This window comes from Patagioenas fasciata, chromosome 1 (genome assembly GCF_037038585.1).
Source record: "Patagioenas fasciata isolate bPatFas1 chromosome 1, bPatFas1.hap1, whole genome shotgun sequence".
In the NCBI taxonomy this organism is placed as follows: domain Eukaryota; kingdom Metazoa; phylum Chordata; class Aves; order Columbiformes; family Columbidae; genus Patagioenas; species Patagioenas fasciata.
The window spans coordinates 176244492-176266587 of record NC_092520.1 but is presented as its reverse complement, the minus strand read 5'-3'; the positions used below and the strand labels follow the sequence as shown (position 1 = coordinate 176266587).

General features: G+C 54.6%; 2 protein-coding genes across 2 annotated transcripts; both read right to left on the bottom strand.

Moving 5' to 3' along the window:
• Positions 1-1292: 1292 nt before the first annotated feature.
• Positions 1293-17319, bottom strand: KCNJ4 (potassium inwardly rectifying channel subfamily J member 4). The gene is made up of 4 exons (XM_065841413.2): positions 16957-17319; positions 5580-5732; positions 4845-5002; positions 1293-3572 (listed from the first exon to the last, which is right to left on the bottom strand). The coding sequence occupies exons 3-4, from the start codon at positions 4880-4882 to the stop codon at positions 2243-2245; spliced, it is 1368 nt and encodes a 455-aa protein (XP_065697485.1). The 5' UTR covers positions 4883-5002; positions 5580-5732; positions 16957-17319; the 3' UTR covers positions 1293-2242.
• On the bottom strand, positions 7652-8837 carry LOC136101234 (endosome-associated-trafficking regulator 1-like). Its single transcript, XM_065837192.2, has one exon. It carries the CDS (start codon positions 8768-8770, stop codon positions 7652-7654), a length of 1119 nt encoding a protein of 372 aa, XP_065693264.1. The 5' UTR covers positions 8771-8837.
• Positions 17320-22096: the final 4777 nt, after the last annotated feature.

The window sequence follows — 22096 nt, the reverse complement described above, 5'->3', positions numbered from 1 at the left end:
AATAATGAAAGGAGGGAGAGACTTCATTAATTAGCAATGGGGATGAGAGGTGGGACAGGGACCCACATGGAAAAAACGAGGCTACATGTCAAGTCTTACATGATAAAGCCAGGAGGCATCAGGATCCATGAGCTCCTGTCCCCACTCTGTGCCTGATGCGGGGAGAGGGAGGCATCAAGAGTGAGGTCTTTCCTTTCCCCCTCCTCTCTCCTGATGCTCGGCTCTTTGGTTCTCACCTGTTTGCTCTTCTCTCATCCTCCTGCCAGCTCCTCTTCCCTTCTTGGCAAAGCTTGTCAAAGGTGTCAGACCACAGCATGGGTGCAAAGCAAACGCATGCAGGGCGGCTGTCCCCCCACAGGACCTGCGCACCAGGACATGAAATGGCCATGTCTGGGTCTAGACCCATCTTGTTAGTCTGTCCCTGCTCTTTCTCAAATACACTCCCATATCACCCCACTTTCTCTTCTTTTTCCCTTCCTCCTCCTCAGCTTGCCTGCTGTGCCTGCTTCTTCCTCTCACTCCTGCTATTTCCTTCCTTCCCCTTCTGCTTCTTCCCCCTTTCCCCTTGCTTCTTGAACCAATTCCAAATTGACATTGAGATGCTGTTTTTCTGCTTTGTAGATCATGGGTTGGGTGAGAGATCGTTTCGTCTGCCATTCCCCCAGAGCATAACCACAGCGTACCCCAAGCAGCTTCCCAAGCTACCTGTTTGTCTTTCTGTCCTCAGATCATCTACAGTTTTGAAGGAGTGATTCTGCTGCTCCTAAAGAAAAAGGCTCACCAGATTTTCACATCTTTTGTGACATGACAGGAAAGGATGTTACACATCTAGTTCTGGCTGACGTTTTCCCTCATTTCCCCTAGTTCTCACTTGCCTCTAGCAAAAAAAAAAAAAAAAAAAAAAGAGGTTTGGGGGTTTTTTTGAGCCTTACATGTAAAGCAGTGTCTTGCACATCTCTGTTTCTTCATCAAGCATATCTGTAATCCCAACCTGGGCAAAAGTCTCATCTCCAAAGCCAGCAGGATTGTTTGACCAATCCTACTGGTATTTTTAACGCAAGTGCTTCCCTCTCTCCATGCATTTTGTATGATCTTCTCCCCAAGCAAATTCTCTGAGCCTCTTATTGTAGGTCTTTACCAGGGAGGCCCAGAAAAGGGGAACCTTCATGGTGGAGCTTCCAGGCACCAACACCATACAAACAGCAGACACCAGCACTAATAACTCTCACCAGTCTCTATACCAGGCTGCAGCCTTGGGGTCTCTCCTTTGCTTCCAAACCTCCCCCTGGGATATTAGACTTTATTAAAAATAAATAGTTACAAATTCAGTTTTACAGGGAGAAGAACGGAGGAGGTGAAAGGAGCAAGTCAAGGGTCTGCTGTCCAGTCAGGTCACTTGTCTGTCATCCCGGCCATGCTGTGCCGGGGAGCAGTCCGGGTGTGCGAGCACAGGGCCCTGCCTCCTCTGCCAGGTGTCTCAGGAGAGGAGCAGGATGTGTTTTTCAAGAGGACAGGGAGAACCGGGTCTGAGTCTGTGGAGCCAAGCTGCTTCTGGAGGTGACAGATGCCAAAAGCCAAGGAGAGTGCAGAGCAGGCTCTGTAGAGTGTCCGTGTCTCCTGGCTTGGCATTTTGCAGTGGAAGAATATGGATTTCAGTTCTCATTCTGTTTTATATACAAAGAGAGAGTCATGTGCAATAAGCAATAAACATGCAAGTAAACCCCTCCCTTGAGATCCTTCCCCACTCCCCAGGAGTCCTAAACTCTCCCATCCATCCTCATCTGTCAGTGCTTAGATATCATGGCTCTCCTAGTGATGGTCATGACTCTCAACAGCCATAGGGCCTACCCACGTCAAGAGGGAACAGAAAGTCTGCTGTCGTCTCAGCAGAAGAAACCCTTGCTGCAGGTCCTGGTCTGTCTGTTGCGGGGACAGACTCCTGTCACCTCTCCAGAGATGAGAAACCAGGCGTGCTGCCCTCCTGTCTCTGGGCAGGAGAGGGATCCCAGCACAAGCTGTGCACACTGGAAGAGTCGTGTATACTCACTCCTCTTCCAGGCAGCATGACTTCATGGAAAATTGAATATATCAGAGCAGCTCCAGGCTTTGATTTACTCAGGGGCTGAGAGGCAGTCACAGGAGGCATTTTTTTGGTGGGCAAGGGGCTTATCCAGCTACATACGGGTGCAGAACAGAGGAGGAGACGGTGGGCGACAGGTGTGGAACGGGGAGGCTGAAGGAGTTAGATGGCCGACTCCCTGCGGTATGAGATTGTGTCTAGGGGCAGAGTTGCCTGGATCCGCTCTAGGTCCAGGTGGCTTCCAAAATCCATCATCTGGATGACACCTCCCTCCTCCTTGGTGTTACCCCCCAACACCACACCCACTTCATCATCATCTTCATCTTCATCTTGACTGACAAGAGCCAGCTCATTCTCATAGCAGAAGGCACTGGGAGGTGGGGGAGAAGGTAAGATAGTCATCTTGCTTTCTTGCAGCTCCCTGGCTGAGCAGCAAGGTGTGCCAGCTACCTCATAGGTCTTGTGAAAGCGCGAATAATCCACTTTGTAGTGGTTCTTCTCCTCAAACACAACTGGTTCAAAACGATGACCCCAAAGGATTTCACTAGCGAGGTAAGAGCTTCGTGCCTGTGTAGTCATGGCTGTGGCTTCCACCATCCCTTCCAGGATAACAACAATCTCAAAGTTCTCCGTCTCCAGCTCCTCCTTGCCAATCCCATAGAGCGGGCTCTCCTCATCAATCTCATGAACAATAATAATGGGTGAGACCAAAAATATACGATCAAGGCCCACGTCGTAGCCCACATTTAGGTCCCGCTGGTCCAGGGGGAGGTATTCCCCTTCCTCTGTCATATAGGGCTTGATGAGCTGGGCTCGGACATGGGCCTCTACGATGTGGCTCCTCCTCAGGTTGCCCACCCGCCACATCAGGCACAGTTTGCCATCCCGCACAGAGATGACTGCATGGTGACTAAAGAGAAGGGTCTGGGCCCGCTTCTTGGGCCTCGCCATCTTGGCCATGATGGTGCCAATCATGAAGGAGTCAATAACACAGCCCACGATGGACTGGACCACAACTGCCATGATAGCCAGCGGGCACTCCTCGGTCACGCAGCGGAAGCCATACCCAATGGTTGTTTGTGTCTCCACTGAGAAAAGAAAAGCCCCTAGGAAGCTGTTCACGTGCATGATGCAGGGCTTGAGGAGAGAAGGACCACCTGCCACTGCTGGTGCATTGAGGTCACCATGGAAGAAAGCGATGCACCAGAAGAGGAAGCCAAAGAAGAGCCAGGAGACCAGGAAGGTGGCAGAGAAGATCATCAGCATGTACCGCCAGCGCGTGTCCACACAGGTAGTGAAGATGTCGGCCATGTAGCGCTGAGACTTGTTGCTCAGGTTGGCAAAGTAGACATTGCACTGGCCATTCTTCTTCACAAAGCGGTTGCGGTGCTTCCGCCGGGGGGCATGACCCTTCCCATTCCGGCTGTGCCCGTTCATGCTGCCCAGCGCAGAGACCTTGTGTCCATCCTCTTCGGTCGAGACGATGCTGTACCTGCAAGAGAAGAAACAGGCATTTCCAGCAGAAATACATGAAGAATAACAGCAACCACTGAGACAGCGAGGGTGGGAGACATGTGGGTGGCTCACAGGGCTACAGTACCATGCTGCCAAATACCACAACCACGTGTTTCCGTGGTTATTTGCACCCTGACTGAATTGGTGAAGCTCAGCTGTGACATCTGTTGAGTCTTGCTGCCAGGAGGTTGTATTTAGCTAAGTCCTAACAGGGCAGCAAAGCAGGAGAAGCTTGTAGCACTGTGCTTCCTTCCAGTTTTTGTGGTGAGGAGGGACCCAAGGCTTCAAAACCGATGGCAGATGGGACAGCTGGGAAGGCTGGAAGCAAGCACCCGTGGTCTGGCCACATTTTAGCCCTGACATGATACAAGGCTGGGAGTTTCTATTTTCTCCTCTGCCTTCCTCAGTGATTTCATGGTGCATCGGTGACAATGTTTATACACTTCCTGCGCTCAGGACAATTCTGTTGCCACAGCAACATGTGTGGCTCCCAGCATCCTGCAGCCGAAGCCAAAGGTGTAATTTGGAGATCAACAGCCAAAATGCTGGCAGATTTTCCTGGGAGAAACTCCCCCCAACGTTTTCTGGGAGACATTTGCCCCTCTGGGTCCCCCCCCTGCCAGGTGGCACCACTGCTGCCCCTTATGTGCTGCTGGGTCTACAGATGCAGATACTCCTTGAAGACATGATGGCAGAAGATGCTCTGACCGCTGAGGAAATCAAGGGAATGCACAGACCCACCAAGACCACTCTGCCCTCATGACCACCGAGCTCTGGCTTCCCAGGGCCTGTTGGGCTGGCAGTACTTCCCTCCCACCTCATAGTGTTGACAGGTCAGCTGGAGCCCTCCAGCATGGCCTCCATGTCCCTTGTCCTCCTCTCATGGGAAAAAGGAGTAGGGGAAGCACACATGGCTGGAGTTGTGACTCCTGGGGACTCCTGGGGACAGGGGGCCTCTGCAGTACTGCTTGAATAGTTTTGGTTCTGAAACAGTGCTTCTATGCAAGAATTTCTGGTCCAGCACCACACAGGGCTTTGCTTCTCCTCTGCAGCACTCCTTCTCTGATCACTGCCCCATGTATGTTGTGTCTTGGATTGGAGAAGCAGAGAGGAGTCAATCCTTGAAGCAGGAAAGCCCCTGGCAGATAATTTGAGAAGAATATACCAAGAGGCAAGGTGAAGGTAGGGCCTGAGGGGCCACATGAGGAGAATTGGGGCAGCAGCCATCATTGAGAAGGGGGTCACTCACCGGTTGACACGGATGCTGCCCATGGCTCTCTGTATCATCAGGTGTCAGGGAGCGGTGGATCTCATGCAGCAGCACTCACATGGGACCAGGCGGCTCTGGGTTTCACCTCTGGTGAGCTGGGACCCGCGCTGCCATCACGATTGCTCCTGAGCATGCACCTTGCAGAGAAGGATGAAGCAAAACGCAGTCAGAGCCTCACTTGAAACAGCCATCCCAGTCCTGGAGCGGGGGTGCAGGGCTCCTAGCCATTTGCTCAGGAGGGATCTCACCGTGCCCATGGGCCACTGTGTCACAGCCTGCCTTGGGCAGGTGAGGAGCTGATGGACAAAGACTGGGTTGCACAGTCCGCAGCCCCCACACTCCCTGGCATCTACATCTGGGAGAGATGCAGAGCCGACTGGTCACCACTCTCCAGATCAAGGACACAACGACTGAGCAGCTTGCGGGGCCCTTGCCCTGAGCTATTGTATTAATATCATAGCTTACAATAGGACGAGAGCTCAGCCAGGCTAAATACCTTGCACCCAAGGACTAATGGAGCACAAACATGCATGGCAGCCCTCAGGGATCCCTATCAGCCCAGCCTCACCCAGACGGGATTTATTTCCAGGAGGGAAATAAATAGAACATCCCCCCCTGTTTCAAAGAGAAGTGAAGGATAGAGCCAAAAAGGAGGACTGATGGAAAGGAAGGACTCAGGGGTAGCCAAGGAGAAGCCAGTTAGAGCAAACAAACCTTGCGACGTGTCCTGTGTGGAGCATCCAAGGAGCAGCTCAGCAGCAGAGTCCTGGGCAGGATGTCCAGATGTTATGTCCTGACCTGGTCCTCCCCAGGTGAAGAACGGAGAAATGGAAGACTCAAGAGACACCCTATCCCGCCTGCCCAGAGCTGCTGGGAAGTGAAATGCAGTGAGGGGTAATGACTCACAGATTAGGAAAGGCTTTGTACACCCATGCTAATCCTGCACTGTAGCCTGTGGATTACAGCAGCCAGTGCAGAGCACAGGACACACACACAGCCAGCAAGTTTGCTGCCTCCCAGTCTCACCTATGAGCAACCAGTGATTGCCATATCTGGGAAAAAATCAAGGATTTCTGGGTCAAATCCAAGGTTTAGAGCTGCTTGTGAGTGGTCATGCACAGACAGCAGAGAGCAACAGCAAGTGATGTTGTCAGGGAGAGAAAAGATGGTGAGAACCATTCTTCTCTCGTCATCAGTGTTGCAGAATGGAGCTTCGTGTGGCTCAGGGTGACCACCAGCCTTCCCCAGTTAGAAGCACAGACTAGAAGGCAGCAAGTAAGGGTATCCAGACATCATCTCTGATGTGCAAGCGCTGCTGTTGTCATATCTGGGCTGAAGATTAACCAGTAGTCTCTCCTCCAGAGACCAAGGTTACTGAGGCAGTTTAAGCCCTGTGACAACATAAACGTGGTTGTTCAGGCCAGGGATATCATGGCACCAGGAGAAAACAGCAATCTCATAGTCCACAATTCACTGTATAGAGGTAAATGCAGTCAATAACCTAAATAAATGTTGAAGGATGACCAGATGATGACGAAAGGTCACTTCATGCCCACAGGTGGTCCCACTAGGATAAAGCTAAGATGTATCTTCAGTGATTATGTGATAAGTTTGGTATGCAGAGTCCCACAGGTTTTTAGGAGGTGACAAAGGCAGGCAACTTGGGTATACCCTTCTATATCAGCTCCAAACAGGAGAGGAAAAGCCTCTCCAGCCAGCTCATCCGTATCCAGCACAGACACTGATACTGGAGAAAGGCACTGCCACAGCTCACACATGGATACTTCACAGCTTCCTAAATGTTTCAGACCACCACTACCACGCCAGCTGCAGGAACAGGTTCACAATTGCCAGAGACTTCAGATTTCTGGCCCAGGTGGTGGCCAGCTCCAAAAGCAGAGGAAGGAAGACCTAAGGAGCTTCTGCCCACTGGAACCGTGTCTACAGCACCCAGATCTCTGCTCTTGCTTTCCCCAGCTCACCGAGAAGGAGCAAAGGAAGCAGATGAAATGCAGGTACTGCAAGGGCTGTGTTCACTTCTGATTCTGGCTGGTACAGCTAAGGAAATCATAGGATAGTTTGGGTTGGAAGGGACCTTCAAAGCCCATCTAGTCCAAGCCCCTGCAATGAGCAGGGACATCTTCAACTAGATCAGGTTGCTCAGAGACGCATCCAACCTGGCCTTGAACGTCTCCAGGGATGGGGCATCTACCACCTCTCTGGGCAACCTGTGCCAGTGTCTCACCACCCTCACTGGAAAAAAATTCTTCCTTCATGTCCAGCCTGAATCTCCCCTCCTTTAGTTTAAAGCCATGACCCCTTGTACTATCACAACAGGCGCTGCTAAAAAGTCTGTCCCGATCTTTCTTACAGGCCCCTTTTAAGTGCTGGAAGGCCACAATAAGGTCTCCCTGGAGCCTTCTCTTCTCCAGGCTGAACAACCCCCAACTCTCTCAGCCTGTTCACATAGGTGAGGTGTTCCAGTCCTCTGATAATTATGGTGGCAAGATGCAGAGCCCACCACAGCTGAACCTTGCAGCTCAGAGCCTGACAGACATTTGTTGCTGCCTCCACCCTGCCAGAATAGAGCACCAGCAGCTAAAACTACATCACTATCTACAATTTGTACTTAATCCCACGAAAGGTATTGCCATGGATAATAAAGCATAACCATTTGAACACACATATTGCAGCACATGAGAGCAAATGGTTTTAGTAGAGGCTGTAGTGAAAGACCAGTGGTTTCAGTCCGTACACTCTTCTGTAGGACCCACACCAAATTCAGCTCATAGCTCTGTTTCTGCTTCAAGTTCGGAAATTTTCCCAGTAGATTTAAGGACCTCAGCAACAAAATGCAGGGACTCTGCTCCAGAGGTGAGCTGTCTGATGGACCAGTTTGCACCAGTTATTATCTTGTGGAGGCTCTGCAAGGCGAAGTCTATGTTGCCCTTCATAGCCCCCAGGTCAGTCATTTGGCCCGCTCTCAGGTTTTCGTTTTCCATCTTGCAGCTCTCCAGCTCTTCCTGGAGAATAAAGATCTCTTGTTTCAGTTTCTCCACATTGTGTTCTGCCTCCAGGGCCCGCTGGGACATTACATGGAGGCTCCACTCCTTCTGCTCGACAAAGGACTGTAGCTCTTGGGCTTCCCTCCTCTCTTTGTCCAGGGTGACCTGTAGCCGCTTCTCCAGCTTCTGCATCATGCATGCCTGGGTCTCCAAGGAGTTCTGCATGCTCCTGACCACCCTCCTGAGCATGGTGTTCTCCTCCCTAAGCACATCATGGGTCAGCTGCAGGGATGAGAACTCTCTGTCCCCGATGGCCTCCTCATGCAGCATGTGTGGATCTGCTGACCTGGTGCGCTCTGGGTACCCTAGGTAAGGGTCACTGGCACGTCCCCATGGGGCAAAGGCGTCCATCCCCGAGTGCTTACCCCCACCACACTGGAAAGAGTCATAGGAGCCACATGATGCCACACTGGCAGTTCGGAGAACATGCGACCTTTGATGCACAGGAAGGTGGTAGGTCCAGCTGTGGTCCTCATCTTTAGAGAAGCTAATAAGATTTTCCGTGTCTTTGTGAAGTGGTTCCTGAAACTCCTGAGCTTCCTTCTCAAGCTCCTGTGCATGCTCAGCCAACTTCTTGGCATATATTCTATTTTTCACTTCTTCGTCTTTCACCATGTAAGAGTGCCTGGGATTTACGGAAAAGGGGTTGGGATCCCCCAGATCCTCTAACTGACTTTCACCTGAGCTGTTGTTGCTCTCGCACTGGGGTGGAGGGTGTGCAGACTGGCAGGGGTAGCTGAATTCATCGTCATTATCGTCGTTGTTGTCATCATCTTCCAAGCCTTGAGATTCTGGGCAGACACTCTCCATTTTCCCAGAGCTGTCAAGCAGCCATGACATTTTGCAGGATGCTTCGGGCTGCAGCAAGCAGGAGGATCCAAATTATCCTCCTGGAGCCCAGGTCACACAGGCAGGTGGCACTGACAAGCAGTGTGCCAACTTCTGCAGCCTCAGTGATGCTCGTAGGGGAAAAGGGAGTCACCAAAATCACTCCATTTAGATCACCAGGATGTTCAGGAGGGAATGGAGAGGGAGACCAGGCATGTCTGTGTCTTTGCTGTGAGGAGGAGTCACCAAGGTCTGTGATGTCATTGTGTGACTTCACTGCCTGCTGTCAGGTTATGACCAGGGGGGAGAGGAACCAATCAACTGCAAAACTGTTTTTTTGGCAGCAGGAGGATAAACTGGATCCTCATGACAGCAGAGCTGGCCCCAATTCAGGGATGATCCAGTGGGCAAAGAGGAGCTGATGAAGCCACCTGAGACCTCCAGCATGCAGGAGGGACAGGGAGCTGCAGGCCCCATGCAGGCAGAGTGGGCCGGAGGAGACAACCCTGCCATGCGGGCTACTGAGTCATCTCCAGCAGCAAAACCAAGGTACTGGCACTTTGGTGCCAGGGCTCAGCCTGGGCAGAGGTAAGAGACATCACCAGCGCTTTGTTCAGAGGCATCGCCCCAAGCCAACTGGCCAGTGAGGGGTCCACGCCATGCTACTGCCGATCTGATTCATCCCCTGATGCCAGCTGGCGCAGGGAAGTGTTCGTAATACCGGGCACCACAGACTTGGAGCGGCACGAGCCAAGAGACAAACAAAAATAAACCCACTTACCACTTCCACCCCAACACACCCCCGCAGCGCGCGGTGCCGCCATGGAGAAGGCAGACAGGCAGGTGAGGAGCCCTGGGCTGGGGACTGCTGGCATTAGCCCCCCGGAGATGCTGTGCCAGGAAGTGATGTAGCCACCATCCGTTCTCAGCAGCTGGTGGCCCAGGGCCATCACTGACAACCCTGCCAGAAAAATGGGTGCTGAGAGCTCAGCAAGGCCAGGGGCTGCACCAGGAGCCCATGCCCTATGCAGACTCTGTGCAAACATCCATGAAAGGGTCTTTTTGCTTCTTGGAAACCTGAAATGCCAATGTGATGAAGAGGGAAGGCTCAGGGATGCCTCCAGCAAAAGGAGATGCCATTCCCATCCTGAACAGGCAGCTGCCTTCTGTACAGGAGCAGGCGGAGGAAAGCCTGACCGAGGCCAGAGGTGCAAATGCCAGAACATGCCCGAGGACTTTTCTTGGAGCTTTCTCTGCCCCTTGGGACGTAGATGTGGAGAGGGAAGCTGGAAGGTCAGCAGCAGCTCTTGGGGAGTGGGATGAAACCTCACCAGTGGGTGCAGCATGGGGCACACCAGGAGATGCTAAGCAGGAGGCTGCAGTCCTGAGAGATGTGTCTCCATCCCTCCTGTCCCCAGCATACATGAACACCCACATATTTCATGGCCTGAGGAAACCCCCCAGCACTTTAGAAAGCTGCTGCTGGATGGGCATTACAGCCCCTGTCTTGCAGTGCTGATGCTGTTAGTCAGGTGGGTCTCCAGGGGCCAGCAGCAGCCTCCAGCCCTGCAGCCTCGGCTGCCCTTCCCTCCTTCCCAAACACTTTCCCCCTCCGGTGCCCTAGATTGAGTGACACTGGGGACACCACCACCATATGTAGTCATCCTGCCTGGGTGACACTGCTCTCCACAGCACAAGCCATCACACCAGCCCACACTGCCACCCTGGTGCTGCTCTGACCCCAAGCAGAAGCATGAGGCCAGGCTGCTGCCATCGCTCTCCAAGGGATCTGCAGGCTGATAATAACACCAGGGCACGCGGTGCTGGTGCAATGCCTCCGTCACTCCATCCCAGTACACGGTGCAGCACCTTGCACATCCCAAGCTTTCTCCAGCCCCTGCCAGAGTGGATCATATTTGACAATCCTTCCTTAAATTTGCAGTGGAAGAGTCTCATGAAACGGAACAGAAAAGTCCACGCTGAAGCACTCCCCCACTTCTCTTTTTATAACAACCGTATCTGGTGCTCTGGAATGCACACCGCGAACGACGATGATGGAAAAATCCCAGGGTATTTTTACACTCTTAGTCTTCGCTTTATCTGGAGTCGTCTGGCAAATGCATCTCTCCTGTCTGTGGTCAATACCGCAGCTGCTGGTTCTGCTGCACCTCGTGCCTTAATTCCTCTTATCAACTGGGTAGCACCTTCTGGTTTTGAGGACAGCATCCACAGACCCATCCTGTCAGCTCGGGCACAGTGGCAATATGGCAGACGTCTTTTCACCTCTTGGAGAGTCGGGGTAGAAACACCCGCAGCAGAGAGCAAACCCCTTTGGCTTTTTGCAGAGCCTTACAGACACACAACATTCAGTTTGTCCTCTTCGTAACTCCATCTTGCACCCTCTTCCTCACGAATACTCCTGAGCTTCATGCCGGGGCTCGGTGCCATGGTCCACGAGAGGCAGCAGCCGAGCTCTCCATCCTCAGTGCCAGCAGGGCAGGGTGCTGGGCACTGGGTGCTGGGTGCTGTGCGAGCACAAGCAAAGGCCTGGTCACCATGCAGGAGAGCTTTACCATATTAAAAAGGCAAGTGACATATGGAAGGTGAGTGGAGGAAGCTGTAATCAACTCCATACCATTTTTATATACACACTTCTGCCTTTTCGTTCAATAATTATAAATAGATCGAGTAAGTGCCAGCAGTCCCCATCTGCCCCGCAAGGCGCGATCTGCTGACCAGTTTCTCTCGCCAAAAGGTAATTTTATTAACATGCCCCTGTCCAGTTTATATTTTGGGGTGAAGGGGGGGGATTTTTCCCCTCCCCTGGTGAAGCCCTGGAGCCTGGGGATGGGTAATATGAAAACAAAACAAAATGATTTGAAGTTAAACCATCTCAGTGTGTGACTCAGAGCTATTCATAGCTCCCTGAAGCCAGCTGCAGCAACGGAGCCAGAAGGATTCTGCCCGTATTATTATTCCAATTACCATCTGAATTAAAAGTTTGAGCAGTGATCAGCCCACATACTGACGGGAGGGGGAGAGAAGAAAGCAAAGAGAGAAGGAGAGAAAGACAGAAAGGGAGAAAAAACAGATAAAAATGGGATCCACACAAAGGTCCCCGGGATGACAAAGTCGGGAAGAGGCACGGAAAGGTGACAGCATCACCTCCTGCCAGCTCCCACACCGCCCCGGCAATCCCTGCTCCGGCCACACCGGCTGGGCTACGACTCTGCAAGAGCAGCTGTCCGGTCCCCGGGATCCCGACCGAGAGCAGGGGAACCCCACAAGGGGCTGGTGGGACTGACACAGGTGCCCACCCACTTTCATCTGGCCAAAATGGGGCTGGGGGGCCAAGAGGCAGGAGTTGGTGATGACCAAGCAGGAGCATAAGGAGAGGATGCTGCTGGGGCAGTGGCTGGGGAGGAGTCCCTGCTTTTTCTTGTTGAGTGAGGTAGGTGGGTGTTATTCTTTGGGGCCAGCATCACAGGGAAAATTAAATGCTCAGAAGAAGGTCCCTGGCCTTCTTTGGGTGGTGTTCTTGGCCAAAGAGAAGCTGGGTTTTGTGGCACCCAGTGTGCAGACCACATCCCACCTGCTTCCAAGGAAGCACTGGGGCTGATGTCCACTCCGGCAGCCATCCTGCCAAAACTGTGGACTAGACCCTGAAGGGTTGATGCAAAACCCTCAAGAACTGAAAAAACAAAGCTGCTGGGGTGTCCCCAAGGTCCCCATGTCCTAGGTGTCTGCAGTGTGCTCAGGCCACCTCCTCCAGCTTCCCAGCATGACTACATCAGCAAAATGGGCATCTCCCCTAACCCCCCCACTCCAGGAGCTCCCTTCACTGAGCATCCTGCCCTGCGTCAGCTCTGCCAAAAGGCTGTCACCAGCAGTATCCCTGCGTCTCCACACCTCTCCAGCATGAAGCCCCTCCTGAGTCCATGCCAACCTGGCCAGGACTGCCTGCACATGGCCTGTTGATGGGTTTTAGCTAGTCGGGGAAGAGGGTTGTTATCGGTACTTACGAAAAGGGTGGTAAGAATGGCCAGTGTCATCTACCTGCCTGCTGCCACTGCACTCCCGACAGGACAGGGACTGTCTGCTGGTGCCTCTGCAGAGCTCCCAGCAAGGAAAACGCCTGCAAATGGGCTTTGAATGATGATAACAATAGTGACAGCAGCAACAGCAGCAAAGGGTGAGCAATGGGCAGTGCAAATCTTGCTCTGCACTGAGCCCCAACTGAGAGAGGCCACAGCCGCAGCTCTGCGCCCCGCTGCTGCATGAGGGCTGAGTTCCCCGCCTGGCCTGAATGCTCAGCACGAAACCATAAGCGACAGGGAAACAAAAATTGTCCCCCAAAACCCTTGTTGCTATTCTAACAAGGATCCCAGCAGAGCCACCGGCCTCCTGAGGGGGTCCCAGCTTCTCCCCTTTCAGTCACACCTGGTCAGCACCAGCAACAGACCTGAGGGACCATCCTGGGAAAGCTGCAAAACTGAGTTCCTGCAGAGAGTGGATTGACTATTTCAACTGCAAGCCTGCTGACTGCAGCTTGCTTGGACCAGTTAAACAAATGCACCTGAAAGATATCAAGCCTAAGTGCTGCCCAACACCAGTGGTATGCAGGACTGTCCCTGCTTCCTCCCATCTGTCCCCCGGCTCCCCAGCACAGCGGAGGCCACCAGCACAGACAGGCTCCAGCACAGGGGGAGAGTGGTGCGAAGCGGGACATGGCAGCCATGTTTGCACACTGCTAGGCCAGCGATATCCCCATCACAGGTTGCTGTTTTAGTCCTGCCCACCTGGGCTGCTATGCTCCCCTGTCACCCTACCTGCTCACCTGCCTCTGGGTGCTGCCTGTGGCTTCTGCCTGCTCACCTCCACCCGGACAGGGGGCTCTTTCTTGTTTGAACAAGGGACAAGGACAGGAGAGCAGAGGACTTCTGGGGCTGCTAGGTCTATTCCTGTAGCAGGCACCACCTCTTTATAATGCCATTGAGCTTTTTGGAGGGATGAAGCTCCTGCCTGTCCACCCTCTGGGATCCCTGGTACCTTCAGCCCCTGTGCTCACCATGCTGCTGGTGGGGCCAGTCTATAGAGCACTCATGGGGCTATAGGGCTGCTTTACCTTCCTCTATAGCACAGTCTCTTTTGACATCCTCTTTCTATAAGTCTCTTTTCGGCTGACCGCACTGCACAGATGCCTAAGCAGGCCTCCAGCAAATGCCATGGCCCAGGGCAGAAAGGGAGCAGACGAGAGGAGAGAGGGGACCAAAGATGAAGGCAGAGGAAGGGAAACATGCAGTGGAGGGGCAGATGGGACAAAGCTGACAGCTCATTGCACCAGCACTGGCACTGCTCACCAGAGCAGGAGGAAGGGAAGGAGACGAGGAGGGAGGCAGGAGAGGTGTGTGGGGGCTTTTCTGCAAGCCTTTCACAGGGGACAGAGCGCAGGACGCTGCCTCTCTCATTTTCACACAGCACCGGGCTCCCTCTGAAGCATTTCTGGAGAAATGTTGCCATAGAAATCAAGCAGCCGTCCAGATTGCGAGGGGCAGGCCTGCCACCATGGTGGCAGGGGCTGGCGCAGGCGCGGGCAAAGCAGCAGCAGGAGTCCCTGGCTGGAGGATACCTCATCCTCCATTCTCCGCTCCCCCATCTCTGCTGAGAGCGGCAGTGGTGCTGCCATGCCACTGTGGCTGGTGACCGCCACAGGTGGCATCTCCTCCCCACATGCACAGATGTGTGAATGTCAAAGCCACCCCTGCAGGCAAGCTGCCTGCCACCAGCCTCCCGAGAGGCCAGGCACGGAGGTGCATGGGTCTCCGGGACAGCTGGGACAGGGTCATGCTACAGCCGTCTCCCAACCCTCATCTGCTCAGGCCATGACACCTCCTTGACTACTGAAGAACAAGCCTGAGAGGTCTGAAGGCGAGACCCAGCTCAAAGGCAGCCCTTGACCATCCTGAGCCCACTACTGCCGGAGGATGAGCATGTCCCCCAAGAAGGGGCTTCAAGACTGGCCACGCCTGGTAAAGCCACCTTGTTTGAGGAGGAAAACCAGTGCTGGTGCCTCCATGGGCTCTGTGTGAGGCCTCTCCACCCCAGCAAGGGGCACAGAAGCAGCACCATTGGGGAACACGAATTTAGCCCGACGTGTCTCTGCAGTGCTGCGAGACAAGCGCAGACAGCTCCTCTCGGTCCTTGCCATTCACAGAAAAATGCGCGCCAGCGGGAGGCTGGGGAGCCACGCGCCTGTGAGTACAGGATCGATCGCTAAGACACGAGCATCCATCTATTGATCCTCGTCTGCGCTGCCGGGTTAAGCCAGCCCAGCGCAATAACGAGACAGGACAGAGGGAACTTGCTGAGGGCAGATTGCCATTAACCACTCTGCTCTGCGTCTGCACTGATGTCAGCACGCGGCAGGCACAGGTGTCCATCACCGTGTCCTCCTCCCCCTTGCTGAGACCATCCCACCAGCGATACCACCCCAGAAACACAGCTGCTCCTGGGGTGGCGGCCAGCGGCCGAGCTCAGGGTGGCTGAGCAACCAAGAGACCAGCAGGGATCTGTTCTGCCAGCTAAATCCATCCTCCCATGACCACCTTCTCGCTTTTTGGCTTTCCTTGCAAACTATGGCGAGGGGCTGCAAGGGGCACGGACCACTGTCAGTCCCTCGCCAGCACCAAATGATGTGGCACTTAGTCTTGGCAGCTGAGGAGGGCGAGAGATGGAAGAGGAGAAAGGTGGAGCGGAGGAAGCCCGACTTTCCTTCAGATCAGCCCTCTCCAGCTCATCCCGTCCATCCATTGCCATCCTCAACATCGCTCCTCTTCCTCAACATCCCCTGTCCCCACCAGCTCTCATTTCCCTTCTAAGAGATGTAATTCCCAGGGACTTATTATTGTTATCAGTGGCTACAAACAGGGGTGGGCATGTGCCAGGGTGACTCAGGCATCTGTGGTTGCCACTTCTGATGCCAAATGAAGAGGGGGTATGTCCCCATATCTTGGGTAAGTTGTGCACCCTATGCACCCCCCCATCCTCTTCCGGGCTCCAGATGACCCCAGTCCCCGGGTCCCTCTCCACACCTCCCACCTTCAGCAAACACCTCCTCTCAAGAAGCCAAGGAGGGCACGGAGCGGTGGTTGAGGGGAGACTTGGAGCCATGTTGTCTCGGCCACACGTCCCCCACATGCACTGTCACCACCTGCCCTTGGTAGCACGCTCCTTGAAGGGAGGAAGGGGAGAAGGAAGAGGCCCTGTAGCTGCCATTCACTTTGCCACAGATGGAGCCAGGGCTGGGCAGTGGGGATGGGAGACTACAGGCTCTTGGCAGAGGGATTTGGTTGTCTCCAGTTGATTTTCCTGGGAGGGAGGGCATCAAGGGCTGAAGGCAGGTCACCAAGGGTGTTCGAGGTGACCTGCCTCCACCATGCAAACCTGCCCGCTCCTGCCCCGGTGGGGACCCCTGGGGGCCTTGCCAACAGGGAGCAAAGAACAAGTTCCTCTGGCATTTTGCTCATGACTTCCTCCTGAGCTCCTTCCCCCAAATCCAGTACCCAGAAGAACCTTTGCACCATGCCTATCCGAGGGATGTTCAGCCACCACTGGCAGGATCAGCCACATTGGGGCTAGAAGAGGTGGAAGGCAAGGGAGAGGGGGTAGCTCTGGAGCCCTGAAAGCTCCATAGGTAGGGGTAGAACCAACATGGTTGCTTCAGCCCTGGTTGTGCCCAAGTGCTTGGAGAACAGGTCTCCAGTTCTGTTCTTCTCTGGGAACTGGCTGGGACCACACAGAGCAGGAGAAATGAAGGGTGAGTGACACCCAGCCCCAGCTGAGAAGGTGCTAAGGAAACATGGGGAGCTAAAAAACTGAGAAGTTACCTGCAAAGTGACTGAAGTCAGGGCAGTGAGGGGAAGGGAGGGAAGTTGGGGGGGTTCATAGGTGGTGCCCACCCCTGCCTCTCGGCCCATGGCCACCGCAATAGCTGCGCGTGCAGACACCATGCACACGGGCAACTTTATTATTCACTGGCACGCTCACATGAAGCCACGCATCTCTCCCTAAGTTATATTTATAGCTGTTCCTCAGAGCGAGCACAGATGAAACAATACATTATTTTCCTAAGGAAAAAAAATAAACCCTTCCGATCTGATGCCGGTGAGGGGAGCAGCGCACCCAGCGCTGCCTCTTACCCGGGTCCTGCCGAGGGCTGCCGCCTGCTCCGGTCCTGCCGAGCCAACATCAGAGGAAGGGTAAAGCGGCCGGTTTCTCCATCTCACCATGAAACGCCTCAGCCGGACCGTTGGAATCGGGGAGGTCTCTCTGCAGCCTCTGGCTTGGGTTTCCCCCCCAACACACACACCCGAGGAGCTACTTCTCCACCACGACCTGCTCCTCTCCTAACTCTGCCCTGCCCACGCCGGCGCTCTCCTCCTGCCTCTGCCTCTCCTCAGCATTTTTTGCTCCCGGGAGTGTCCATCCCACAGAGCTCTGATGTGCCTTCACGGCTCAGCAACGAGGTCAGGTCTCCCCATCCTGCCTGGCTCCCTCCTTCCTTGGCATTATTCGCCTGTGCCCCTCGCTGTCCCCCTGCCCTGGTCCCCAAATCCCTCCTTCTCTCCCTTCCACTCTTCCTCCCTTTGCACTCCGCTCCCTTTCCCTAGCTGCCTCTCCCCCTCGCTGATTGCTATGCAGTCTGTAGCTGAGAAGTCAGTAACTCTGTGGTAGGATCCAACAGCTTTCCGCTCTACTTTAGCCCATCCTCGCATGTGAGCTCAGAGCCACGGAGGCACCGCTGCTGAGCTGCCGTGGGGGAGACGAGAGCGCAACCATCAGCAGCAGAAAGGGGACGGCGGGACCACCAGATGCCCCAGGGAGGCAAATCCTCTCACTGGGCTGGCACAAGAGGCTGAAATATCCACTGTCAGGGTTTTTTTCCCACCTGGATTTGGGGTGCTGGGCTAACACCTCTCCCTGAAGAAGGACCAGGCTCTCACAGCTTTCGCAGAGCATTTGCTACAGGGCATCAGCTCCCCACATCCACAGCCCGGCCTCCCCACCCTGCAGCGCTGGGGCTGTCCTGCTGGGACAGGCAAGGATGCGGAAAGGGACATGGGTAAGGAGGGACCAGCGGTCAGGGCTCCAGGATGGTGCACAGCCACCTGGCTGGGAAGCCTGGATCTGGAAACCTTCCCTGGGTCTCTGTGGCCAGCAGCATCTCAGGGATTTTGAAGAGGTCACTTCTTCGTGGCAAGGCAAGGGACCAGGGGACCCTGTGGCAGTGAAGATGCCCCTTTGGTGTCAGAGGGAAGCTGGAAGCTGAAGAGAGCCCTGACCCTGCAGGCAGCAGCCGTAGGCACAGGTTTCCAGGGACAGCCCTGCAACAGCCTAGTGGTGTCCACGGGCATGGTTTCCATCTCAGTGTCTCATCTGCCATCTCCAGCATTAAGGTCTCTGCTGGAAAGTCAAAAAAGAGCAAAAAACCCACTCTTTGAGTGCTCTCTGGGTCCCAGTCCTGCAGCAATCATGACCCTCCCTGCCAAAACTCCTCCCAAGATCCCCTGGCGCATGGATGCCCCCTTGCACAATACACTGCAGGGACCTCTGTCTCTCACCTGTGTCAGCAAACACCACCATGGTGAGGACCATCTGCTCTTGCCTGGCAAAGCCACCCCGGGGCGAGGCAGAGGGTATTGTTAGCAGCTCTCTGCACTGATGAGCAGCTGCATGTGGGGAGCGTGGCAGCCTCCTGCACCAGCCAGCTTGCCCCAGCCCAATCGTGTTTGCCTCTACCCTGGGTGCCTAAGCAGGGGATGCTGGGGTGGTGGTTGTGCTTGTCTTCATCCCCAGGCAGGAGGGGGGGCAGGTAGTGCTTGCTCACCTTCCAGAAGCTCCTGCTTCCCCCTCCCCCTCCAAGCTGTGCCTACAGCCGCGCTTGCCTCTACCCAGCGCTCAGCCTGGGGTCCCAGGGAGCTGTGGTGCTCAGATGGAGCAGGGTCAGCCTGCTCCCTTCTAGCCGCTCTACAGCTGTCCCTACAGGGACCTTGTCCAACTTCAGGGAGGGGACTTACTTTCCCAAAAGCCCCATCCCCAGTGCCTGTGGGGCTACATCCGAAGAGCCACCACCTGAGAGCTGCACAGGCACCCCATGATAGAGCATCGCTGCCCTCTGGCACCACAACAGGCTTTTCCTCTCCATGTGGTAAAGGGATGAAGATGCTGCTGAGACATCTTGCTCCTTCCCCAGGTGGGTGAAGCCACCAGGCACCCACTCATCCCTGCAGCTCCCTCAGGTTCAGGCTGGGTTTCACCCTCTCTGCCTTTCACTCCTCATTGCCGGCGCCCCCCGAGACCTTGCTGTATTTCTCTCCACCTGGGCAGCAAGAGAAACATAGAATCATAGAACAGTTTGGGTTGGAAGGGACCTTCAAAGCTCATCCAGTCCAACCCCCTGCAGTGAGCAGGGACATCTTCAACTAGATCAGGTTGCTCAGAGCCCTGTCCAGCCTGCCCTTGAATGTCTCCAGGGATGGGGCTTCTACCACCTCTCTGGGCAACCTGTGCCAGTGTTTCACCACCCTCTCTGGAAAATGTTTCTTCCTCATGTCCAGCCTGAATCTCCCCTCCTTTAGTTTAAAACCATTACCCCTTGTGCGGTCATAACAGGCCCTGCTAAAAAGTCTGTCCCGATCTTTCTTATAGGCCCCTTTTAAGTACTGAAAGGCTGCAATAAGGTCTTCAAGAACATCAATAGCTGCACCTTGTGCATGGCACAGCACCCTAGCATGGCCAAGAGGCAGCAAGCACAGCCAGGGCCATTGTCAGGCACATGGGGACATTGCACCAAGGATGCGACCAGCCCCTCGCTGTCCTTGTGCCCCGGAGGTGCCGTGCCCTGGCCACCCCAGGCCCACTGGCCCCAGCAGTGGGGTGGCTCACAATCACCACCCCCGCCCGTCTCCACCAGCACCGTCTTTAATAAGAAGCGTGGAATATTTTAGCACCTATGGAAAAGCCACCACAGACGGTGGTGGCAGCCGTTGCCAGGGAGACGCTCCCAAAAATAGCCCCACTCCGCCAACCTTTCCCGATGCTGCTGTGGGGATGGAGGAGGCAGAGGGATGGAGGGATGGAAGGGTAGAGGGATGGATAGAGGATGGAGGAAAAGGGGGAAAGGGAGATGGAGGAATGAATGATGGATGGTTTGGAGGGATGGATGGAGGAGTAGACGGGTGGATGGAGGGATGGGTGGATGGAGGGATAGAGAGAAGGATTGAGGGGTGGAGAGATGGATGGAGAGAGATGCGGGGGCAAATGGAGGGGGACGCAGGAGTTTCTGAAGGGTGAGCAAGCACTACCTGCCCCCTCTCCTGCCTGGGGATGAAGACAAGCACAACCACCATCCCAGTTTTTCTGTGACACCAGCTAAGGCAGCACAAACGCTTTCTGTCCTGGGCAGGTCTGACTTCAGGTGTTTAAACCACACAACACAAATTTGGACTCCTTAGCACCTGTCAGGCTCCCTCTGCCACCCTCCTCCCATCATCCTTTCTCTGTCCCAAGTGCTCCAGATCTGCCCCAGCCCAGCTGCCCTGGTCACAGGGGCAGAGGTGGCTGACGAGGTTCGACCCCTCTGGGGATGCCAAATCACCTCCCACTCTGTGACCTCTCCAGAATGATTCCTGGGGGCTGCCCACCCTCTTAGGGAGACTGGAAGTGGCCTGAGATATGGCCTACAGCAGAAACAGAGGGGGACTCCAAGCAACAGCCCAGGGGAAAAAGCACAGAAGCCTTCCTGGTGGTAGGAAACAAATGCTTCAGCGAGAAGGAAACCTTCTTCTCCTGCCTCATGCCATCGCAGAACAGGCAGAGGTGGGGAAGGGCCCTCCATAGAGCTGCTGCCACCTGGCCCAGCGAAGGCAGAGAGCAAAACCCAAAAATAGAACTAAAGGGGTGGAAAAAAAATAAAAAGAAACACAAGAACCCCAAATTCCCATTTTAAATGCCAAACCCCAGCTTGCGCGCCTCCCTGTAACCCTGAGGACATTCCTTGTGGTCGCCATGGAAACAGGAGGCATGGAGAGAGCATCACCGAGCTGGGCGGTGGCAGCGCCCAGTATTATTTTGGGAGGCAGGGAGACACCCGGTGCAAGGCGCTTCGTGTTGTGGCAGGGAGGGAGGAGGAAAGGTTTATTTTTACTTGCTCCCACCTCACGTGCCATTTTTTCCTTCTCTAAGTGCCCGGGTGGCCCTCACCTTCCCAGCAGCTTTCCCACGGCGCTCCCGCATGCCACACAGGGATATCGCATGGGGAGACCCCTGCCCTACTACCTGTGTCACACCTGGATAAGCTGGGCTGTTCCCATGAAGTCCCTCTGATGGTCACCTCACATGATGGCTCCTGGAGCCACAGCAGGAGATAACAATGTGGCTCGAGGCCAATCAGCTCTTCTTGGGAAGGTGTAATATGAAGAGAGCAAACATTTGTCACCCACAACAGTGTTATCCCTCTGCAGGAGGCTTCATCCCTTGGGCAGGGCAAGAAACTGCAAAGAGGAGCAGAGGACAAGAGGATAACGAAGTGTCTCAGATGTTGTGCCCCAGGGGCTTGGGAGGGGATCTGTTGCAAGAGAGGACCATAAATCTCTTTCTTCCCCCAAAACCTCCCATCCAGCTCCATGGCTCAGCCCTCTCTCTGCCCACCTGTGAAAGGACCTGGGCCACTAGGGACCTGCTGGGTCACCAGGGCTGGGGCTTGGCTTTCACCTGCATGTCCTTGCAGGGCTCTGCTGAAAGCCCCAGCGGCTCCGCTCCAATGCCTGCAAACCAACTTTCAGCCAGTCCCTAACACGTTGCTCCTTTGCCGATGCTCTCCTTCAGTCTAACCTGCTCCGCTTCCACCGCACCCGCCTCTGTCTCGATGCCCTGGCAGGGCCAGGCAGGGCCCTCCCCAGTTTTGTGGATCTGAGCGGGTGTTTTCCAGCCCAGCCCGGGAACACGGCTGGAAAAGCTCAGTGCAGCAGGTGCTGGAGCAGCAGAGAGGGAAAACACGGCAGCCAGCCTAATGGGCAGAGAGGAAATGTATGCAAATGTATTCAGAAAGGAATCCGGTGATGCTAATAGACTTGTTAGTCCTCTCAGTAAGCACCAGGAATAATATTTTTACACTTTAACCATTAACTATTTTACTCCAAGTGAGCCCATAAGGACATGTCAAAGAGGGGGGATGTGGAGAAGATGGCCATGGGTGACAGCTGGGGACAGGGAGGGTGGTAGGCAGAGCCAGCCACAGGACAAAGTCACACAACTCTTGATTAACCAGATTAGACCCAT